Here is a 19,171-nt window from a genome sequence, read left to right as displayed (position 1 = left end):
CAATGTGGGTCCTGACATACAATACACATTTGTATATGTATAATGATGGTATGGTAAGTATTCTAAGCTTTTTGAATATGGGTCTGCAGTGTGTCTGTGGATGACTGTGAGTTATTATTCGGATGGCCCTCTTCTGCAACAAAAAAATTTGTTTTAGGCACCCTGTTTTGGAACCCCAAAATATTATTCCGTATGTGGCAAGAGATTGAAAATAGTCGAAATATGCCATTCTGGCACCCTCTGAGGTACAAATATTTGCAATAATTCTGAGGGCAAAACAGGCTGAATTAAGTTTCTGTGCAAGTTTTATTACGTGGTCATTAAAATTGAAGTTTTCATCCACATGAGTCCCCGGCAATTTTGTGGATGTCACTCTGTCTAAGGCTTTGTCACCCCACACCAGGTCGAGATTTACATTTTGACATCTTTTCCCAAACTGCATATACTTTGTTTTATTTACATTCAATGTCAACCTGTTTGCAATGAACCAAGAGTGGATGTAATTTAGTACTTTATCAGCAGTTGTACATCAAAATTGAATACATTTCAAGTGACATTTAGACAGTAATTATTTGATCATTGCTTCTATTCTGTTTCTGAATATTTGGAGCATCATAACAATTTAATGTAATTGATCAAATGTTGTTAGTAGTATTATTTTCCGCTGTACATTAATATTAAAATATTCATCATATTGTCCCATTCAGTTACTGCTGTTGCATATGTTGGTTATATTATTCCATCGTTGTTTTATATCATACTAGTGGCGTTCCCTGGCTTTGCATAGATAGCACTAAGTATCCATGACCAGACAACTTGTTTACAGTATATTGTGATATGCACAAACATCCATTGTAAATCAGTGTATTGATTAGTGAAAACCAAATCAAAAGCCCTGCAGTAGTTCCTGAAGCTAGCCATCATGTACAGACAGAAAATGTAGTGTGGGACTTGAATTTATAAGAGGTATAGATTCTGGCCAAGTTTCGCTGCTCACTTGAGTTGCAGCAATTGTTACTTTACATTTTTACCACCAGATACTGATGACCAGCTTGTAGCTCCCATCATTGCCACAAGGTGTCACTCCAAACACCAATTAAGCATGGAGCAGATAACAGTACATACTCTATGTGATCAAAAGTATCCGGACACCTGGCTGAAAGTGACTTACAAGTTCATGGTGCCCTCCATCGGTAATGCTGGAATTCAGTATGGTGTTGGCATACCCTTAGCCTTGATGACAGTTTCCACCTTCGAAGGCATACTTTCAATCAGGTGCTGGAAGGTTTCTTGGTGAATGGCAGCCCATTCTTCATGGAGTGCTGCACTGAGGAGAGGTATTGATGTCAGTCGGTGAAGCCTTTCATGAAGTTGGCTTTCCAAAACATCCCAGAGGTGTTCTATAGGATTCAGCTTAGGATTCTGTGCAGGCCAGTCCATTACAGGGATGTTGTTGTTATGTAACCACTCCACCACAGACCATGCATTATGAACAGGTGCTCAATTGTGTTGAAAGATGCAGTCACCATCCCCGAATTGCTCTTTAGCAGTGGGAAGACGGTGCTTAAAACATCAATGTAGACATGTGCTGCAATAGTGCCATGCAAAACAACAAGAGGTGCAAGCTCCCTCCATGAGAAACATGACCACTGAATTTTTCTGTTGGCACTTCACATGCTGACAGATGACGTTCACTGAGCATTCGCCATATCCCCACTCTGCCGTTGGATCGCCATGTTGTGTACCATGAGTTGTGACTCCACTCAATGTATTTCCACTGTTCAATTGTCCAGTTTTTACGCTACGTACATCAAGGGAGGTGCCGTTTGGCTTTTAGTGGCATGATGTGGGGCTTATGAAGAGCTGTTCGATCATAAAATCAAGTTTTCTCACCTCCTGCCTAACTGTCATGGTACTTGCAGTGGATTCTGATGCAGTTTGGAATTCCTGTGTGATGGTCCAACCTCTTCAACTGTTGACAATCTCTGTTAGTCAACAGACGAGGTTGGCCTGTATGCTTTTGTACTGTATGTGTCCCTTCACATTTCCACTTCACTATCACACTGGAAACAGTGGACCTAGGGATGTTTAGGAGTGTGGAAATCTCACATACAGATGTATGACACAAGTGACACCCAATCACCTGACCACTTTTGAAGTCCACGAGTTCTGCTGCCTGCCTTATTCTGCTCTCTCATGATGTCTAATGACTACTGAGATCACTGATACAGAGTACTTAGCAATAGGTGGCAGCACAATGCACCTAATATGAAAAACATATGTTTTTGGGGGTGTCAGATACGTTTGATCACATAGTGTATATTATACATTCATCATCATCATTTAACAGTTCCAGTTTCCTGGGAACTGGTAATGAGTCTCTTCCACTTTGTCCTGTCCAAATACACATGTTCACGGAGGACATCATCCACTGCCCATCCTCTGGTCACTAGATCAGCCTTAATCAAGTCCATGCATTGGGTTCAAGGTCTTCCTTGAGGTCTTTTCCCATCCACCTATCTTTCCAAATTTATTTTTGCTGTTCTTGTTGGTTCCGTTCTCATCACATGCTCATACCATCAAAGTCTAGATGCACCAATTCAATCTAATAGGGATGACTTTATTCTGGCTTCTTTCCTCACCTCCTCATTCCTTAACTTGTCCATCTTGGTCTTCTGGATGGTGGATCTAAGAAATTTCATCTCTGATGCTTGCAGCCTGGATGATTCTCTTTTTTTGAGGGTACATGTTTCAATACCATAGGTCAATATTGGTATGAAATAGCTATTGAACATCATCAGTTTTGGAATCAAGTCATCCCATAAAAGTGATCTTGCTGTAAACAATAAATTATGTACAAAAATCTTCATTGTGAATCAGTCTATCTATTAGCGAAAACCATATCAAGTTCCCTACAGTAGTTACTGAGATTAGCAATAGTAAACAGACAGAAAAACACAGCAGGAGACTTTAATTTATAATATGTAAATATGTACAAGTATTGTACTATCTCAGGATTTGCTGGGCCAGTAATAAACACATATAAAAATAAAATGAACATAATTGAATTTAACTTTTTCTGACCTTTATTCATTGTAGTCAGTGTAAATTTTTTTAAATCTGACCCATTATGGTTGTTGAACCTGTCACTGTGGCTAAAGTAGCAGTTGCTTTGTATTAATATTCCAACTAGTCACTTCATTATGCTTTCCAAAAACATTTATTTTTCAAAGCTGCTGAAGGGGCATCTTCAGATAGTTGATATTTATAGGCCCTGGTATAAAACGTGTTGTGTCTGTAAATGTTAATGACCTTCAGTGGCTTGAAAACTAGCTAATGAAAAAATTAATGTTTTTGAAAAGCATTATAAAATGAGTGGCTGCAGTATTAATATAAAGTACCTAGTAGCCAATATAGTCCACCTCTGTAGCTAAGTAGTCAGCATAGATGGCTGCTATATGGAGGACCCGGGTTAGATTCCTGGTACCGCCAAGGATTTTTCCTTGGTGGGAGGACTGGTATGGGGTGCACTCAGCCTCATGATGCCAATTGAGAAACTACTTGACCAAGTAGTAGTGGCTTCATGGTCTGGAAAGTCTGCAGAATGACTGGGAGAGCAGTGTGCTGACCACATGCCCCTCCATACTGCATCCACATGATGCCACAAGGCAGAGGATGATGCAGCAGCTAGTAGACATCCCTTGGGCCTTCATGGTCTGCTAATGAGATTATTTAAAGTAGTCAGTATAGTAACCAAACAATGGAGGTAATTTGACTTTTAATATAAAAAATAATTTTATCATCTGAATTACCTAAGTCTTGCTATTATGAAACAGTTATACTCTTTGGTAAGTTTTACTGAATTAAAGCAGTGACAGCATATTACTGTATAAGCTGCCTCTATAAAACATACCCAAGAATTTATGAAACTAGGGGAAAATTTTAAAAGAATTGTTCCTTTTCATAAATATTCCCACTATTTATACTACTATTCTATTCAAAACAATTGTCAATTAAATGAGTGTTATTTCAGTCATTCTGACCATTAAATGTAGATTCATCCTTCATTTTATGTCATAGACTAACATTTAATTGTTAAAAATGCTTGCTTTTGTACTGTATATTGTTACCAATACTGTGCTACTTATTTTAATAAATTTCTATGAAGAATATCCAAAAATCTTTCAGAATTTCAGTAGAAAAACAATTTTTTCTAAGAACATTGTTTATACTATTTCAGCTTTAAGTTCATAGATAATACATGTGATTTCAGAAATTCATATTGACACTCTCTACTTGTTCTGTTTCAGACGGGGCCAAATCTTTCAAAACTTAACCTTTCCTCTGTTCTCCTTAACCAGCCTCCACATTCAATGCCATCTTCAGTCAGTCAGCCTGTTTCTATGTCATCTCTGGTGTCTGCAGTCCGATCTCCAATTCTCCAGCCTCCTACTCCAAACATTAGTGGACCAATCAGAAGGCGAATAAGTGATAAATCTGCTCTGTCACTTGCTGGAGGTTAGTTGCTACACTTATTTGATATTTTTGAAACGTTGGTTTCAAAAAGTAACAAAATATAGAAAGTTGGAAACTGAATTAAATGGTATTTATAGATGTAACACACATACAGGTACCTAGCAAAACAGTGGTGTGCATGAACAGAGACAGAAAGTCATTTCATAGTAAGTTTTGTCCCCTAGAGTGCAATGCCAGTGCTTGCACAATGTTGCCTTTCTTGTCAGATCTTGTGGCAGGTACACCTCACTTGCAAAAATAATGGTGTATTTTGATTTACACTATGGCACTCTTTTGTTCAGTTATCAGCCTAGAAAACTCCATGAAAAAATGAATAGTATAGATGAATTGATTGTTATGCTGAAATAATAGCTTCATTATTATAACCAATCAGCAGATATTTTTACTCTGACAAACTAGAACATTATAATGACATTTATAACTGACAAACTTTATGAGCTATGGGTCAGTTTGCAGCTTCATTGTTAGTACATAGAAATACAGTACGTAATATGCTGTCCAGTCAAATTAATGTGACCACCTGTCAAAAGCACAAATAACCACCTTTGCAGTGTTGACTGCTGGGAGATATGCAGGAAGAGGGTCATTGAGATTCTGGAAGATATCAACAGTGATGTGGAGCCATACCAACTCCACTGCCATGGCCAACTGTGCTAGGTTTGTCAGTTGAGGATCCATGGTGTGAACAGCCTGATTGAGGTGGCCCCACGGATTCTTGACTGTATTGAAACCCGGAGAGTTTGGTGGCCACAGAGTATGGTAAACTCATCTCAGAGCTACTTTGAGCCACATATGTACACTAAAAGCTGTGTGACACATTGCATTGTCCTGCTGGTGAGTGCCATCATGACAAGGAAAAACAAACTCCATGTAGATATGGACATATTCCTCAAGGATAGATGCATAATTTTGCTGATCTATTTCACCTTCCAGAATCTTGAGATCATCCAGGGAATGCCATGAAAACATTCCCAGACAATAATGTATGCAAAGTATTTGTTTTCAGATATTTAATGCTACACACCCAACAGCCATCTCTCCAGTGTACCATGGGTTGGTTGGTTGGTTTGGGGAAGGAGACCAGACAGTGAGGTCATCGGTCTCATCGGATTAGGGAAGGATGGGGAAGGAAGTCGGCCGTGCCCTTTGAAAGGAACCATCCCGGCATTTGCCTGGAGCGATTTAGGGAAATCACGGAAAACCTAAATCAGGATGGCCGGACACGGGACTGAACCGTCGTCCTCCCAAATGTGAGTCCAGTGTCTAACCACTGCGCCACCTCGCTTGGTAGTGTACCATGGAACATGATTTATCTGAAAAAGACACCTGTCACCACTTAGTGGATGTCAACTTGGAATACTGGCATGCAAACTCCAGCCTTCATCGCCAATGAATAGCCATCAGCATGGGTACATGAACCAGGAGCCAACTGCAGAGGCCCATACGCAGCAGCATTCCCTGAAGAGTCTTGAAGAGGCACTGTTCCTAGTTCTTTGGTTTATCTGGGTGGTCTGATTGTCAACCATTGCACATCTGTCTCCAGTACACATCTCCACAGCTGTCATTCATCCCTGTCAACCTATGGCCCATGATACACCACAGTTGCTTTGTCACCAGTTATGGATAGCGCCATTTTGCCATGCACAGTATACTTCAACTATGGTGGCACATGAACATTTTACAGAATTAGCAGTTTCTGAAAGGCTTCCACCCTTGGGCTGAAAGCCAATGATCATGTCCTTTCGAATGTCATATAAATCACTTCATTTCCACATTACTACAATGACTGCACTGTTTTTCATATCCCCGACACACTCTATATACCCTCCCCTGCTAGTGCTGCGACCTGGTTTCTGTGAGTGGTTGTTGCATGTTGACATTGAACATAGGCAGTGGTCACATTATTGTGACTGGACTGTGCAAATGCATCACATATTGTTATTGCAGTGTACATTACTACAGAAATCTTAAAAGCTATTAACAACATCAAGCATATCAAAGAATTATTTAGTGTTGTGTAATGAGATTTTTAGTAACCTTGTGTGCAGCTTATCTTTAAAATATTTACTGTCTGGACTGAGCTGAAAGATTTACTTTATTAAGATTCTGAATTGATTCATATAACGAGAATATAGTTTTCTTGATATTATGCACCTTCTTATATCCATACATGTCTGAAAGAACAGACACAATTTCAGTTCTGGAGCCATTATTAATAAGTCAAGACACAAAGGAATTAATAACATTAGATTTTGGTGGTCATTGATTTAAATGAATGGGGAAAGTTGAAAACTTTTGCCGGACTGAGATTCAAACCCAGGTCTCCTGCTTACTCAGCATTTGCACTGACCACTGCACCATCAGGACACAGTGCTCATCACAACTGCATGGCTAGCGTAGTGCATCTGCCTAGTAAGCAAGAGACCCAGGTTCGAATCATGGTGCAGCACATATTTTCAATTTTCCCCAATGATTTAAATCAATACCCACTGGCAGATAATGTCATTAATACCTTAGTGTCTTGATTTATTTTATCCAACTCAGCCTTATGTTGATCAACTTACTCCCTGACAACAAGCTCTGCAATAATGTTTTAACATAGCTTATCAAAATATAAATGTATAAATTCACTATTGTAAGCCTGATAAACAGAGGACGACAGTCTCCATATGGAAATTTTTCACAAATTAAACACACTTTTTTTTTTTAAAAAAAATATTCATTATTTGAAAGGAATGTTCCCATATATTCATGCTAATTATTTGTGAAGCTGGAGCAGTTAAAAATAGATACTAAAAAAATTGAACAGCTACCACATCACTTAGACTCCACATGAGGTATGATGGCTGGGATATTTTACACAGACTTAGTTGATATGTTCTTCTCATTGGGGTTGGGAGTCAATATGCACATGTAAAATACTTACAGGTTTAGTTTCATGTATCCCTTGATGATTCCGGTATGAGATTTTGTGTTTTGTTTGGATTACATACGTCTCTATTAGGGTCAACCACATAAAAACAGATGGAGTATTTTTGTTGTTGTTAGATTAAGAACTGTAATTATACAGTATGTGATAAGTAATTCATCAGCAGCATAACTTATGACATATGTAATGAGACAAATAATTGATTCTTTTAGTGTAAAAAGAGTGTCAGGGCATAGGTACCTGTGGAATATCAGGACAGATTTCATCTAAGGAGTAGTATTTATTTTGACTGAAAGGAATTGTTTTGTTTTGTCCAAAGAAGTAATCACAGCTAATATGGACTTAAATACTGCATTAATCTCCTGCTTACAAATCCACATTTTGTTTGGTAAACAGTTGTATTTCATTGTATCACAGTCACTTGTACATCACTGAACATAGACGAAACTAACTGTTCACTCACAAATCACATAATTCCTGTAGATTATAATGAGGTGGTGTGCAAGCCTTAAGAAGGATTCAGTTACACTTGAGATGTGCACGAGAGTATGAAAACTAAGTGGAGCATGAGGTCTGGGATAGCAACTTGAATTCATCTTATTCCAGTGGGAAATACTGTTTTATTACTTTTGTTTTGTACTTTGAAACACCTGATATTTCCACTGCAACATGCATTACAGTAAGCTACACTGTTGTTGCTGTCTATTCTTCTTATGGTGTCATTATTATTGGATAAAGCATGGAGCGTCAACAGTTAATAGTAGTTTCATAATCATTTGTTCACTTTGGGTATATAACAACATGGGAACATTCCATCCATCAAAATATGTTCTTTGTGAAAATTATTTAAAGCAGCAGATTTAGCACACATAGGCAATCCAAATGAAATGCACATGTCCCCAACACCTGCATGCATAGTTTTTCCATTACTTGAGTCATGTTGGTTGGTTGGTTTAGGTAGTAAAGGGACCAAACTCCAAACTGCTGGGTTATCATCAGTCCCTTATTTGAGTCATGCTCATTCCAGTTGTATGGCGGGTGCAGGGGGGGGGGGGGGGGGGCAGGAGGGGGGGGGTGCATTTAATTTACATTTATCTGTGTACCTAAAATGTTCAATGACAACAAATGACTCATTCAATCATTCACAACATTCTTCAGCAGTGTGCTTTTTACGAGAGCAAGACCAAATTAATGTTAATGACATCATCTCATGCTATTATATTGCAGAGCATGCTATCTTTAGCTGTATGCTTAACCATATGTATATCATTCTGCCCAAATTGCTCTGTGCCTTATTCAACACTAGTATCTTGAACTCACACAGAGAGATTCTTATGTTAGGCGTGTTCAAAAAGTAACAGGAATTTTGTAATTTTTCATTTTTTTAGTCCAGTTTGCACAGTTTTTTCGTTGCTGCATTGGTGAACATGCCTGAAGAGTATTCAGAGGATATCTTAATCACACTTGCATAAACCTGTCTTCAATTAACACACATCCGAAAGTTCTGGAAAAAGTAGCAACTCTAAATATTTGGAGGAAATAGAAATATCCACATATTTGACAAAACATCCTGACATTATTTTGAATGAACAGGCCCGACCTAAAGAAACAAAAAATTGGAAATTTACTAATATTTTCATAAATTTTTAGTGGTGAAATATATTTCTTTATGTGGACATTCTGTTAACACGTATAAATACTTTAGAAATGAAATTATGGTATATATGTATCAAATAAGCAACTCAGTCAATATGTTTGGATGTTAAGCACATTGGTATTGACAAGCATGTGGGGGGAACAAGTTGCAAAGGTTGGTGATGCACCTGAAATGTGGGAGACTAAACAAGAAAATGTGTGTTTTTGAATCTTTGTTTTGAAAAGGATGGAAGGAAGATTGGGTTTAATGCCCTGTCAACATTAAGTAATTATAGACAGAGCACAAGCTCAGATTGTGTCAAGGATGGGGGAGGAAATTGGCTGTGCCTGGAGTGATTTAGGGAAATCATGGAAAACCTAAATCTGGATGGCCAGACATGGGTTTGAACTACACTCCTGGAAATGGAAATAAGAACACCGTGAATTCATTGTCCCAGGAAGGGGAAACTTTATTGACACATTCCTGAGGTCAGATACATCACATGATCACACTGACAGAACCACAGGCACATAGACACAGGCAACAGAGCATGCACAATGTCGGCACTAGTACAGTGTATATCCACCTTTCGCAGCAATGCAGGCTGCTATTCTCCCATGGAGACGATCGTAGAGATGCTGGATGTAGTCCCGTGGAACGGCTTGCCATGCCATTTCCACCTGGCGCCTCAGTTGGACCAGCGTTCGTGCTGGGCGGGCAGACCGTGTGAGACGACGCTTCACCCAGTCCCAATCATGCTCAATGGGGTACAGATCCGGAGATCTTGCTGGCCAGGGTAGTTGACTTACACCTTCTAGAGCACGTTGGGTGGCACGGGATACATGCGGACGTGCATTGTCCTGTTGGAACAGCAAGTTCCCTTGCCGGTCTAGGAATGGTAGAACGATGGGTTCGATGACGGTTTGGATGTACCGTGCACTATTCAGTGTCCCCTCGACGATCACCAGTGGTGTACGGCCAGTGTAGGAGATCGCTCCCCACACCATGATGCCGGGTGTTGGCCCTGTGTGCTTCGGTCGTATGCAGTCCTGATTGTGGCGCTCACCTGCACGGCGCCAAACACGCATACGACCATCATTGGCACCAAGGCAGAAGTGACTCTCATCGCTGAAGACGACACGTCTCCATTCGTCCCTCCATTCACGCCTGTCGCGACACCACTGGAGGCGGGCTGCACGATGTTGGGGCGTGAGCGGAAGACGGCCTAACAGTGTGCGGGACCGTAGCCCAGCTTCATGGAGACGGTTGCGAATGGTCCTCGCCGATACCCCAGGAGCAACAGTGTCCCTAATTTGCTGGGAAGTGGCGGTGCGGTCCCCTACGGCACTGCGTAGGATCCTACTGTCTTGGCGTGCATCCGTGCGTCGCTGCGGTCCGGTCCCAGGTCGACGGGCACGTGCACCTTCCGCCGACCACTGGCGACAACATCGATGTACTGTGGAGACCTCACGCCCCACGTGTTGAGCAATTCGGCGGTATGTCCACCCGGCCTCCCGCATGCCCACTATACGCCCTCGCTCAAAGTCCGTCAACTGCACACACGGTTCACGTCCATGCTGTCGCGGCATGCTACCAGTGTTAAAGACTGCGATGGAGCTCCGTATGCCACGGCAAACTGGCTGACACTGACGGCGGCGGTGCACAAATGCTGCGCAGCTAGCGCCATTCGACGGCCAACACCGCGGGTCCTGGTGTGTCCGCTGTGCCGTGCGTGTGATCATTGCTTGTACAGCCCTCTCGCAGTGTCCGGATCAAGTATGGTGGGTCTGACACACCGGTGTCAATGTGTTCTTTTTTCCATTTCCAGGAGTGTATCATCCTCCCTAATATCAGTTTCCTACATGCTATATTTAATTAATTGGAAATGTGGTAAAATATAGTTCAATAATGTGATGTTTGCCTATAAATTAGCAATTACAGGTCAGTGACAGTGACATGAGCAAATCACCACTTCCTCTCAATATTAAAAGTGCTTTGTTTTGCTTTTCCCATTTTCCTGTGCAATATGGCACTCTGGACAATACCATCCACAGAATAAACACTTCTACAGGACCCCATATCTTTCACAAAGCCTGACATCTAGTGCCAGTGCAGTTATTTGTTACTAAAGCAGCTACTGAAGAATTGTTAAACTCTGGTATTGTGTGACAATCGGATAGTGCATGGGCTTCCCTCTCGCCACTTTGTGCGTAAAAAGTATGGAACGTACAGAACGTGCAGTGACTACTGGGCATTGAATGACCAAATGGTACCTGACAGGTATCCAATTGTTAATATTCAACACTTTGCCCACTTGTTAGCTGGTACCTCCACATTTAGAATTATTGACTGTGAAAAGGCATATCTGCAGATTCCGATGGCACCAGAAGACATCTCCAAAACCACCGGCATTACTCCTTTTGGGCTGTATAAATTCCTGAACATGCCATTTGGATTAAAAAATGATGCCCAAATTTTCAGCATTTCATTTATAGGGCCCTCAGTCATTTTCCATTTTGCACCCTGTACTTAAACAATATACTGATTTTCTACTCTTCAGGTGAACTGCATGAAGAGCACTTGCACTTAATCTTCAGTCTGCTGGAGAAATTCAGAAAGGGCATAAACAGGGACAAATTCCAGCTATGCAAGCAGGAGGCTGCATTCTTTGGCCACTTGATGATGTGGGACAGAATCAGACCTACATAAGAATGTACAGGACTCATCAAATGGGCACCACACCCAACAATGTGTCATGAAGTTCATAAACTTCTTGGAATGATAAACATTTATATGCATCACAGCTCAAATTGCAAATAAGCATACCCCTCTAACTAATGCCTTGGCAGATAAAAATACTCAGGGTAAACAGCGTCTGCAGTGGATCCCAGAGATGTGACATGCATCTGACACTATCAGAAATTGCCTTCACAGAACCATTACTTGGCACACCATTCACCTTCCGAGCAGCTGTCCATAATGATAGACACCAACAAAACCACAGTCAGGTCAGTCCTGCATAAACAGTAGTGCACCAACAACAACTGCTCCAATTCTTTTCACAGAAACTCACCAAACCCTAAAAAATGTGTCAGCTTATGAACATTTTGACTTTTGGCTCTGTACAAATCCATTAGACACTTCTGTGAGGACACTGAGTGATGGCTGCTAACTATATTCACTGACTATCAACCACTGGCACACATAATAAACAACCCCAGTGAGAACTACACTGATTGCCACTTCTGTCATCTGAATTACATTTGGCACATTAACAGTGCCGATGATGTGGGTGCCAACTTTCTGTCTTGGATAAAGATGCTAAGTGCTACAATGTGCTTTAGTGAAATAGCAAAGGAACAAAAGATGGATCAACAAGGTAATAGTACTATTGGTGGAGATCAACGCTGGGTTAACTGTGGAACCATTACAGATTCCTGACACAGACACTGATGGTGTTATACTTCCCAACACAGAGTATGTCTGCTGGTGCCATTAAAGTTCTGCAGTGCAATTTTTGACAACCTATGTAACCGTTGAATCAAAACACCTTCAGCCATCTAAATTTCCGGTTGTTATTTTATTTGAGCAACCAGTTTCAATGCTACATTACACCATCTTCAGGCTCCCTGACTGACATATAGGAAGAATTCCACCTCTGGTCCAGTCAAAATAGGAGCCAGCATTCAGTGACTGGTATCCATAGATTTATTATTGACTCAGTGAATCCTTCGACCATCACTTGCCGACTGTTGGTCTGACAGTGATAGCTTGTCACAACCAGCGGCTTGTCATACTACCAAGTTAATCACACAGCATTTTGTGTGGCCCATTGTTAAAGCCAACTGCAAAAAAGTTCACAGTAGTTGCAATGGCTGCCAGTGCAGCAAAGACGGGTGCCATGCCTACCCACAACACTGAAAATACAAAATTCCTAAAGGAAGACTACAACACCTGCACATGGATTTGGTGGGTCCACCACCAGAATCAAATTATTTTCACTATTTATTATCAACCATAGACAGAGTGGTGCACTGGGTGGAAGCAGTTCCACTTGTGGACATGACAGTATGACAGCCTTCCTACAGATGTGGACTGCACATTTTAGCTGCTCCACATCGACAACCACTGACCAAGGTTGACACTTTGAGTCCTACCCGTTCATGGAGATATGCAAATTGGGTAATGTCCAACAGTTTTGAACTATGGCATACCACCTTCTGAGTAATGGCCTTGTTGAACACTGCACTGCACTGCACTCTTAAGGCTGCTCTCACATGTCATTCCACGCGGTGGGCAGTGTTGCTGGGCCTGCATGCTGCCTACATAGAAGATTTTCAGTTTACTTAGCAGACATTTTGTGTGGCAAATGCCTGGGTCTGCCCTCTGATTTTCTGACTACTCTGTCCCAAGTTCTGACCAACGGTGAGTTACCAGAAATAGTAAAAATGGTGAAAGGGTGCAACAACATATTGCTCATATCCATAGAGCCCCTCCTCAGGTGCAGCTAATATTTGTCTATGAGGCATTGAAGGACTGTGGGTGTATCATGCTGCATGATGACACTATATGGGCAATCCTACAACAGTCACACTCTGGACTTCATAAAGTGCTACAGTGTGATTATTACACATTCATAATATTATTGAATGGCAAGCCCTTGACGACTGAAACTGGTTTGACTTGTTGTGCGAGATGGTCTCACATCTACCTCTGATACACTATCCACTGGAGTTCATCTCAGTTCTTGTCCCCCAGTGCTTGAAACAATGCTGACTGTGCCCCTCACTCACACTACAACTTGGCATTCAGGACTCAGCCCTACCTGCCTCAGTACCTACAGGAATAATTGTACCATTACCTCCACCTTACCTAGCACTGGTACTCCTTACTGGAGGGGAATGGGGACAATAGCCTGAAAAGACTGATGTTACATCTGAAGTCAGAGACTAAAGAACAAAATGTGTGTTTTTATATCTTTGTTTTAAGTCATTTGTTCAGTCTATTCATGTTATCTGTCTTAAGCTCATGACATATTTCGGTATTTTTGCATTGTCATGCAGTGACTCCTGAGCAATTTGCATTTGCCACTGTCTTGTTCAAAATTCAAAAATTTTGAGACAATTGGTGTCTGGTATTTGTGCTAGTAAAATGTTGTAATTTTGTAGCAACAATATGCAAGTGTTATTGCACCTACTTATGTGAATCGAATTTCTCACAAGTACATAATATCCCAAATTAATATGCTGATTAAAACTGTCATGTAATTTGATAATTATATAACTGTTATTGGTGAATGTCTTTGGTATGTTCTAAGAGGCCATTGTATAAGGCAAGTTAAGTTACATTAGAAATAGCAGTCACATTAATGAAACACTATACATGAGAGATAAATATATTTTGAAAGATTGCCTTCTGTAATGCCGATGCTGCTTATGATGAGCATGCACCCAATACTAGTCTGGCGAATTCCCAATACTGGTACAGTGTTAATCATATTGGATATTTAATGTGTTGCATCTGTCAAAAAGGTTAGATGTGTTTTGGCAGTGAAAAATGCAGCAGAGAATTTGTGTTAAATTTTGCTATTAAATAGAATGAAATGCAGTCAATATTGCTTTTTGAGTTTGCTATGAGTAAAACAAGATTTTTGAGTGGTATAAGTGTATTCAAGAAGACCTCGAAGATGTTGAAGACGACAAGCACCCTGGTTGCCACAGCACATTATCAGCCAATGGAAGCCTGGAAAAAGTGAAAGAAATAATTATGAACAGTCACCAAATCACAATCAGAGAAGTCATCAATGATGCTGAAATATCAGTCACCTCATGCTATGAAATTTTTTGGATGTTTTGGGTATGAAATGTGTTGCAGCAAAATTTGTCTCAAAACTGTTGAATTTTGAACAAGACAGTGGCAAATGCAAATTGCTCAGGAGTCACTACATGACAATGCAAAAATACTGAAATGTGTCATCAGTGGCAGTGAATCATGGGTTTATGGATATGATGTCAACACTAAGGCTTGGTTGTTCTACTGAAATCATTGTGGATTGCCAACACTGAGAAAAGCTTGACAAGGACAGTCAAATGTGAAAGTTACACTGATCACCCAGAACATTGTGACCACTGACCCACTATTGATATAAACCCATCCAGGTGATAGCACTGGCACCTGGTGAGGAATGACTGTTAGTCAGACACACATACGGTGCACATAGTATCAGTGAGCATGCTGTCCATGCTGGAGAAAATGCGCAGTCTATCTGACCAAGGGCAGATTGTGATGGCCCAGAGGCTCATCATGAGCACTTCAGAAACTACACAACTTTTTGGGCATTTGAGGTGTGCTATGGTGAGTGTCTTTCACACGTCAAGAAACCGAGGTGAAACCACATCCAGACGTCGTGTTGGATGTCATAATCTGGGCAGACTGGTAAAACAGGACAGGCAGTGAACTGCAACAGAACTTATCTCAGACTTTAATGCTGAGCAGAGAACAAGTGTGTCTGAACACACAGTGCACCAAACATTCATAACGATGGGCCTCTGCAGCTGATGACCTATGCGTGTGCCGATGTTAACACCACAACATTGCAACTATGACTGAAATGGGCATGTGACCATCAGCACTGGGCAATGGTGCAGTGGCAGCATGTTGCACAGTCTGACAAATCCCTATACCTTATTCATCATGTCGATGGGAGGGTGCAGATCTGTCGCCTACCAGGGGAACAGCTCCTTGACCCCAGTACTGCGGGTCAGAGACAAGCTGGCGCAGCTCCATTATTCTCTGGGGAACGTTCATGTGGGCATTCATGAGTCCAGTGTAGCTCATGCAAGGCACCGTGATGGTCAAGGAGTATTGTACACTGGTTGCAGACCACGTACACCCCTTCATGACAATCATGTTTTCTGAAGGCAGTGGCATTTTTCAACAAGATAATGCACTGTGTCACAACACCAGGAGTGTGATGAAGTGGTTCAAGGAACACTGTGGTGAGTTCCAATTGATATGCTGGCCCCCCAACTCACCAGATATGAACTTGATCGAACACATCTGGGATGAGATTGAACGTGGCATCAGAGCTCATCGTCCCCCTCCCTATAATTTATGGGAATTAGGTGACTTGTTTGTGTACATTGGTGTCAGCTCCCTCCAGTGACCTATCAAGGACTCATTGCTTCCATGCCATGATGTGTTGCCATTGTTATCCATGCCAAAGATGGCCATACCTGCTATTAGGTAGGTGGTCATAATGTTCTGGCTGATCACTGTGTTCTTCAATTTTAACAGCATAGTGTAACATGAGTTCTTGCCACAAGCTCAGCTGATCAATAAATATACTACTTTCAAGTTGAACACTGTTTGTGTGAAGCCATCTGAGAAAAGTCTTGATTTGTGATGAAAAAATTCATGGCCTTTGCATCACGATAATGAACCTGCTCACACTTTGTTGCCTGTTCGTGGACTTTTGGCAAAATACAATACCGCAATGACACCTCTATCTCCATATTCACCAGATATGGCACAATGTTACTTTTTCTGTTCCTAAAAATAAAGAAACCTTGAAAGGTTCTTTACCTTATAAGCAAGATGAGATTAAAAATACATCACTGAGAGAGCTACAAGGTATACCAAAGATCAAGTTCCAAGAGTATTCTGAGGATTGGTAAAAGTGCTGGCATAAGTGAATAATATCTAATGGAGACAATTTTGAAGCAGATAACATTGATGTAGATGAAAAAAAAACATTCTTTCCAAAAAACAAACAAAAAAACTCTTATTTTATGATCACACCACTTACTTGTCTTTACTCACTAAGCAAGAGATAACTTATGTAGGCAATACTTGATATGCTGCATTGATATTTTATGATACTTGATCAAAATTAAAAGTTGTTTAACCAGCAGCTTGTTGGTTCTTTGAACATTAATCAGATTTACCTGCAATTGCCTCATTATGCACATGCTTTTTATTGTATCATCTTCAGTGATGTTAGATTGTTTATTTGTCCACAAGTGACTAATTATTTATTTAGCATATGGCTTACAGAATTATGGTTTACAAGTACATACATTAAATTGTACAAAGTAAGATAATATGAAACAGTAAATGTATATGCCACTTCCCATCACAGTTGTATATACAAAGACTCCAACTGCTACAGGTCATGTGTCTGCAAAGTCTTTCTAAGTATCTGTGAATTTTATTTTTAGGCAGTCATCCAAAATGTGATCCAGTGTTTGTTCCAGTGTTCCACAGTCACATTGAACATCATCTGTCATTCTCCATTTATGTAGTGTTGCTTCGGGCATTACATGATCAGTTGTGATATGGTTCAGGAGATCCATATTTTTCTTGCTAGGTTCGCTCCTGGGGGTTAGGTGGTCAGATCTGTTTTACCTGTCTTCTCACGATCATGGAAGGATGTCCACTGATGTCTCCATTCTCCTCTCAGGTCATAGCTTCCTGGAGTAAGTTGGCCATTGTTTGCCTGGATTGGTTCTTTAGATATTAGTCATGTGCATGGTAAATTGTTCAGTGTTTCATGAATTGGTAAGTCTCTGGATTTTTTGAGTTTCATTATTCATGTGTTATTGTTTGTTGTCATCAGAGATTGGTGGAGCAGTACTGATGAGTACTAACTGTCAGGGTATTGGTGTGGATTTAAGAGTTCCTGTCATGATCCTCATTGTGTCATTTAGATGGATACCTGTTTTGTGGGCATAGCCACTTCTACTTCAAACAGGAGAATACTATTTGGTGACAGGATACATCAAAAAACAGAAGTCAGCTCATTCCATCTAATGAACAGAAAGACAAAGAACTAAATGTAATCTTCCACAATAATAAATTATATGTAGTTGATGACTCATCTATTTAGGTGTGACTCTCAACAGATCACTGACAGTTACGAAACACGTAGGACAAACAGGACAAAAGCTAAAATCAAGATATAATATACACTCCTGGAAATTGAAATAAGAACACCGTGAATTCATTGTCCCAGGAAGGGGAAACTTTATTGACACATTCCTGGGGTCAGATACATCACATGATCACACTGACAGAACCACAGGCACATAGACACAGGCAACAGAGCATGCACAATGTCGGCACTAGTACAGTGTATATCCACCTTTCGCAGCAATGCAGGCTGCTATTCTCCCATGGAGACGATCGTAGAGATGCTGGATGTAGTCCTGTGGAACGGCTTGCCATGCCATTTCCACCTGGCGCCTCAGTTGGACCAGCGTTCGTGCTGGACGTGCAGACCGCGTGAGACGACGCTTCGTCCAGTCCCAAACATGCTCAATGGGGGACAGATCCAGGGATCTTGCTGGCCAGGGTAGTTGACTTACACCTTCTAGAGCACGTTGGGTGGCACGGGATACATGCGGACGTGCATTGTCCTGTTGGAACAGCAAGTCCCTTGCCGGTCTAGGAATGGTAGAATGATGGGTTTGATGACGGTTTGGATGTACTGTGCACTATTCAGTGTCCCCTCGATGATCACCAGTGGTGTACGGCCAGTGTAGGAGATCGCTCCCCACACCATGATGCCGGGTGTTGGCCCTGTGTGCCTCGGTCGTATGCAGTCCTGATTGTGGCACTCACCTACACGGCGCCAAACACGCATACGACCATCATTGGCACCAAGGCAGAAGCGACTCTCATCGCTGAAGACGAAACGTCTCCATTCGTCCCTCCATTCACGCCTGTCGCGACACCACTGGAGGCGGGCTGCACGATGTTGGGGCGTGAGCGGAAGACGGCCTAATGGTGTGCGGGACCGTAGCCCAGCTTCATGGAGATGGTTGCGAATGGTCCTCGCCGATACCCCAGGAGCAACAGTGTCCCTAATTTGCTGGGAAGTGGCGGTGCGGTCCCCTACGGCACTGCGTAGGATCCTACGGTCTTGGCGTGCATCTGTGCGTCGCTGCGGTCCGGTCCCAGGTCGACGGGCACATGCACCTTCCACCAACCACTGGCGACAACATCGATGTACTGTGGAGACCTCACGCCCCACATGTTGAGCAATTCGGCGGTATGTCCACCCGGCCTCC

The 19,171-nt window shown here is 41.5% G+C and overlaps 1 protein-coding gene across 1 annotated transcript in view; it reads left to right on the top strand.

Moving 5' to 3' along the window:
• LOC126249483 (forkhead box protein P1) overlaps positions 1-19,171 on the top strand; it is a 777,252-nt gene that overhangs the window by 623,259 nt on the left and 134,822 nt on the right. The window contains exon 10 of the mRNA XM_049951136.1: positions 4,311-4,518. Within this exon, the coding sequence (XP_049807093.1) occupies positions 4,311-4,518 (208 nt within the window). The remainder of the gene's footprint in view (positions 1-4,310; positions 4,519-19,171) is intronic.

The sequence above is a fragment of the Schistocerca nitens genome, chromosome 3 (assembly GCF_023898315.1).
Source record: "Schistocerca nitens isolate TAMUIC-IGC-003100 chromosome 3, iqSchNite1.1, whole genome shotgun sequence".
Taxonomy (NCBI): Eukaryota; Metazoa; Arthropoda; class Insecta; order Orthoptera; family Acrididae; genus Schistocerca; species Schistocerca nitens.
This window is presented reverse-complemented; position numbering and strand designations above follow the sequence as displayed.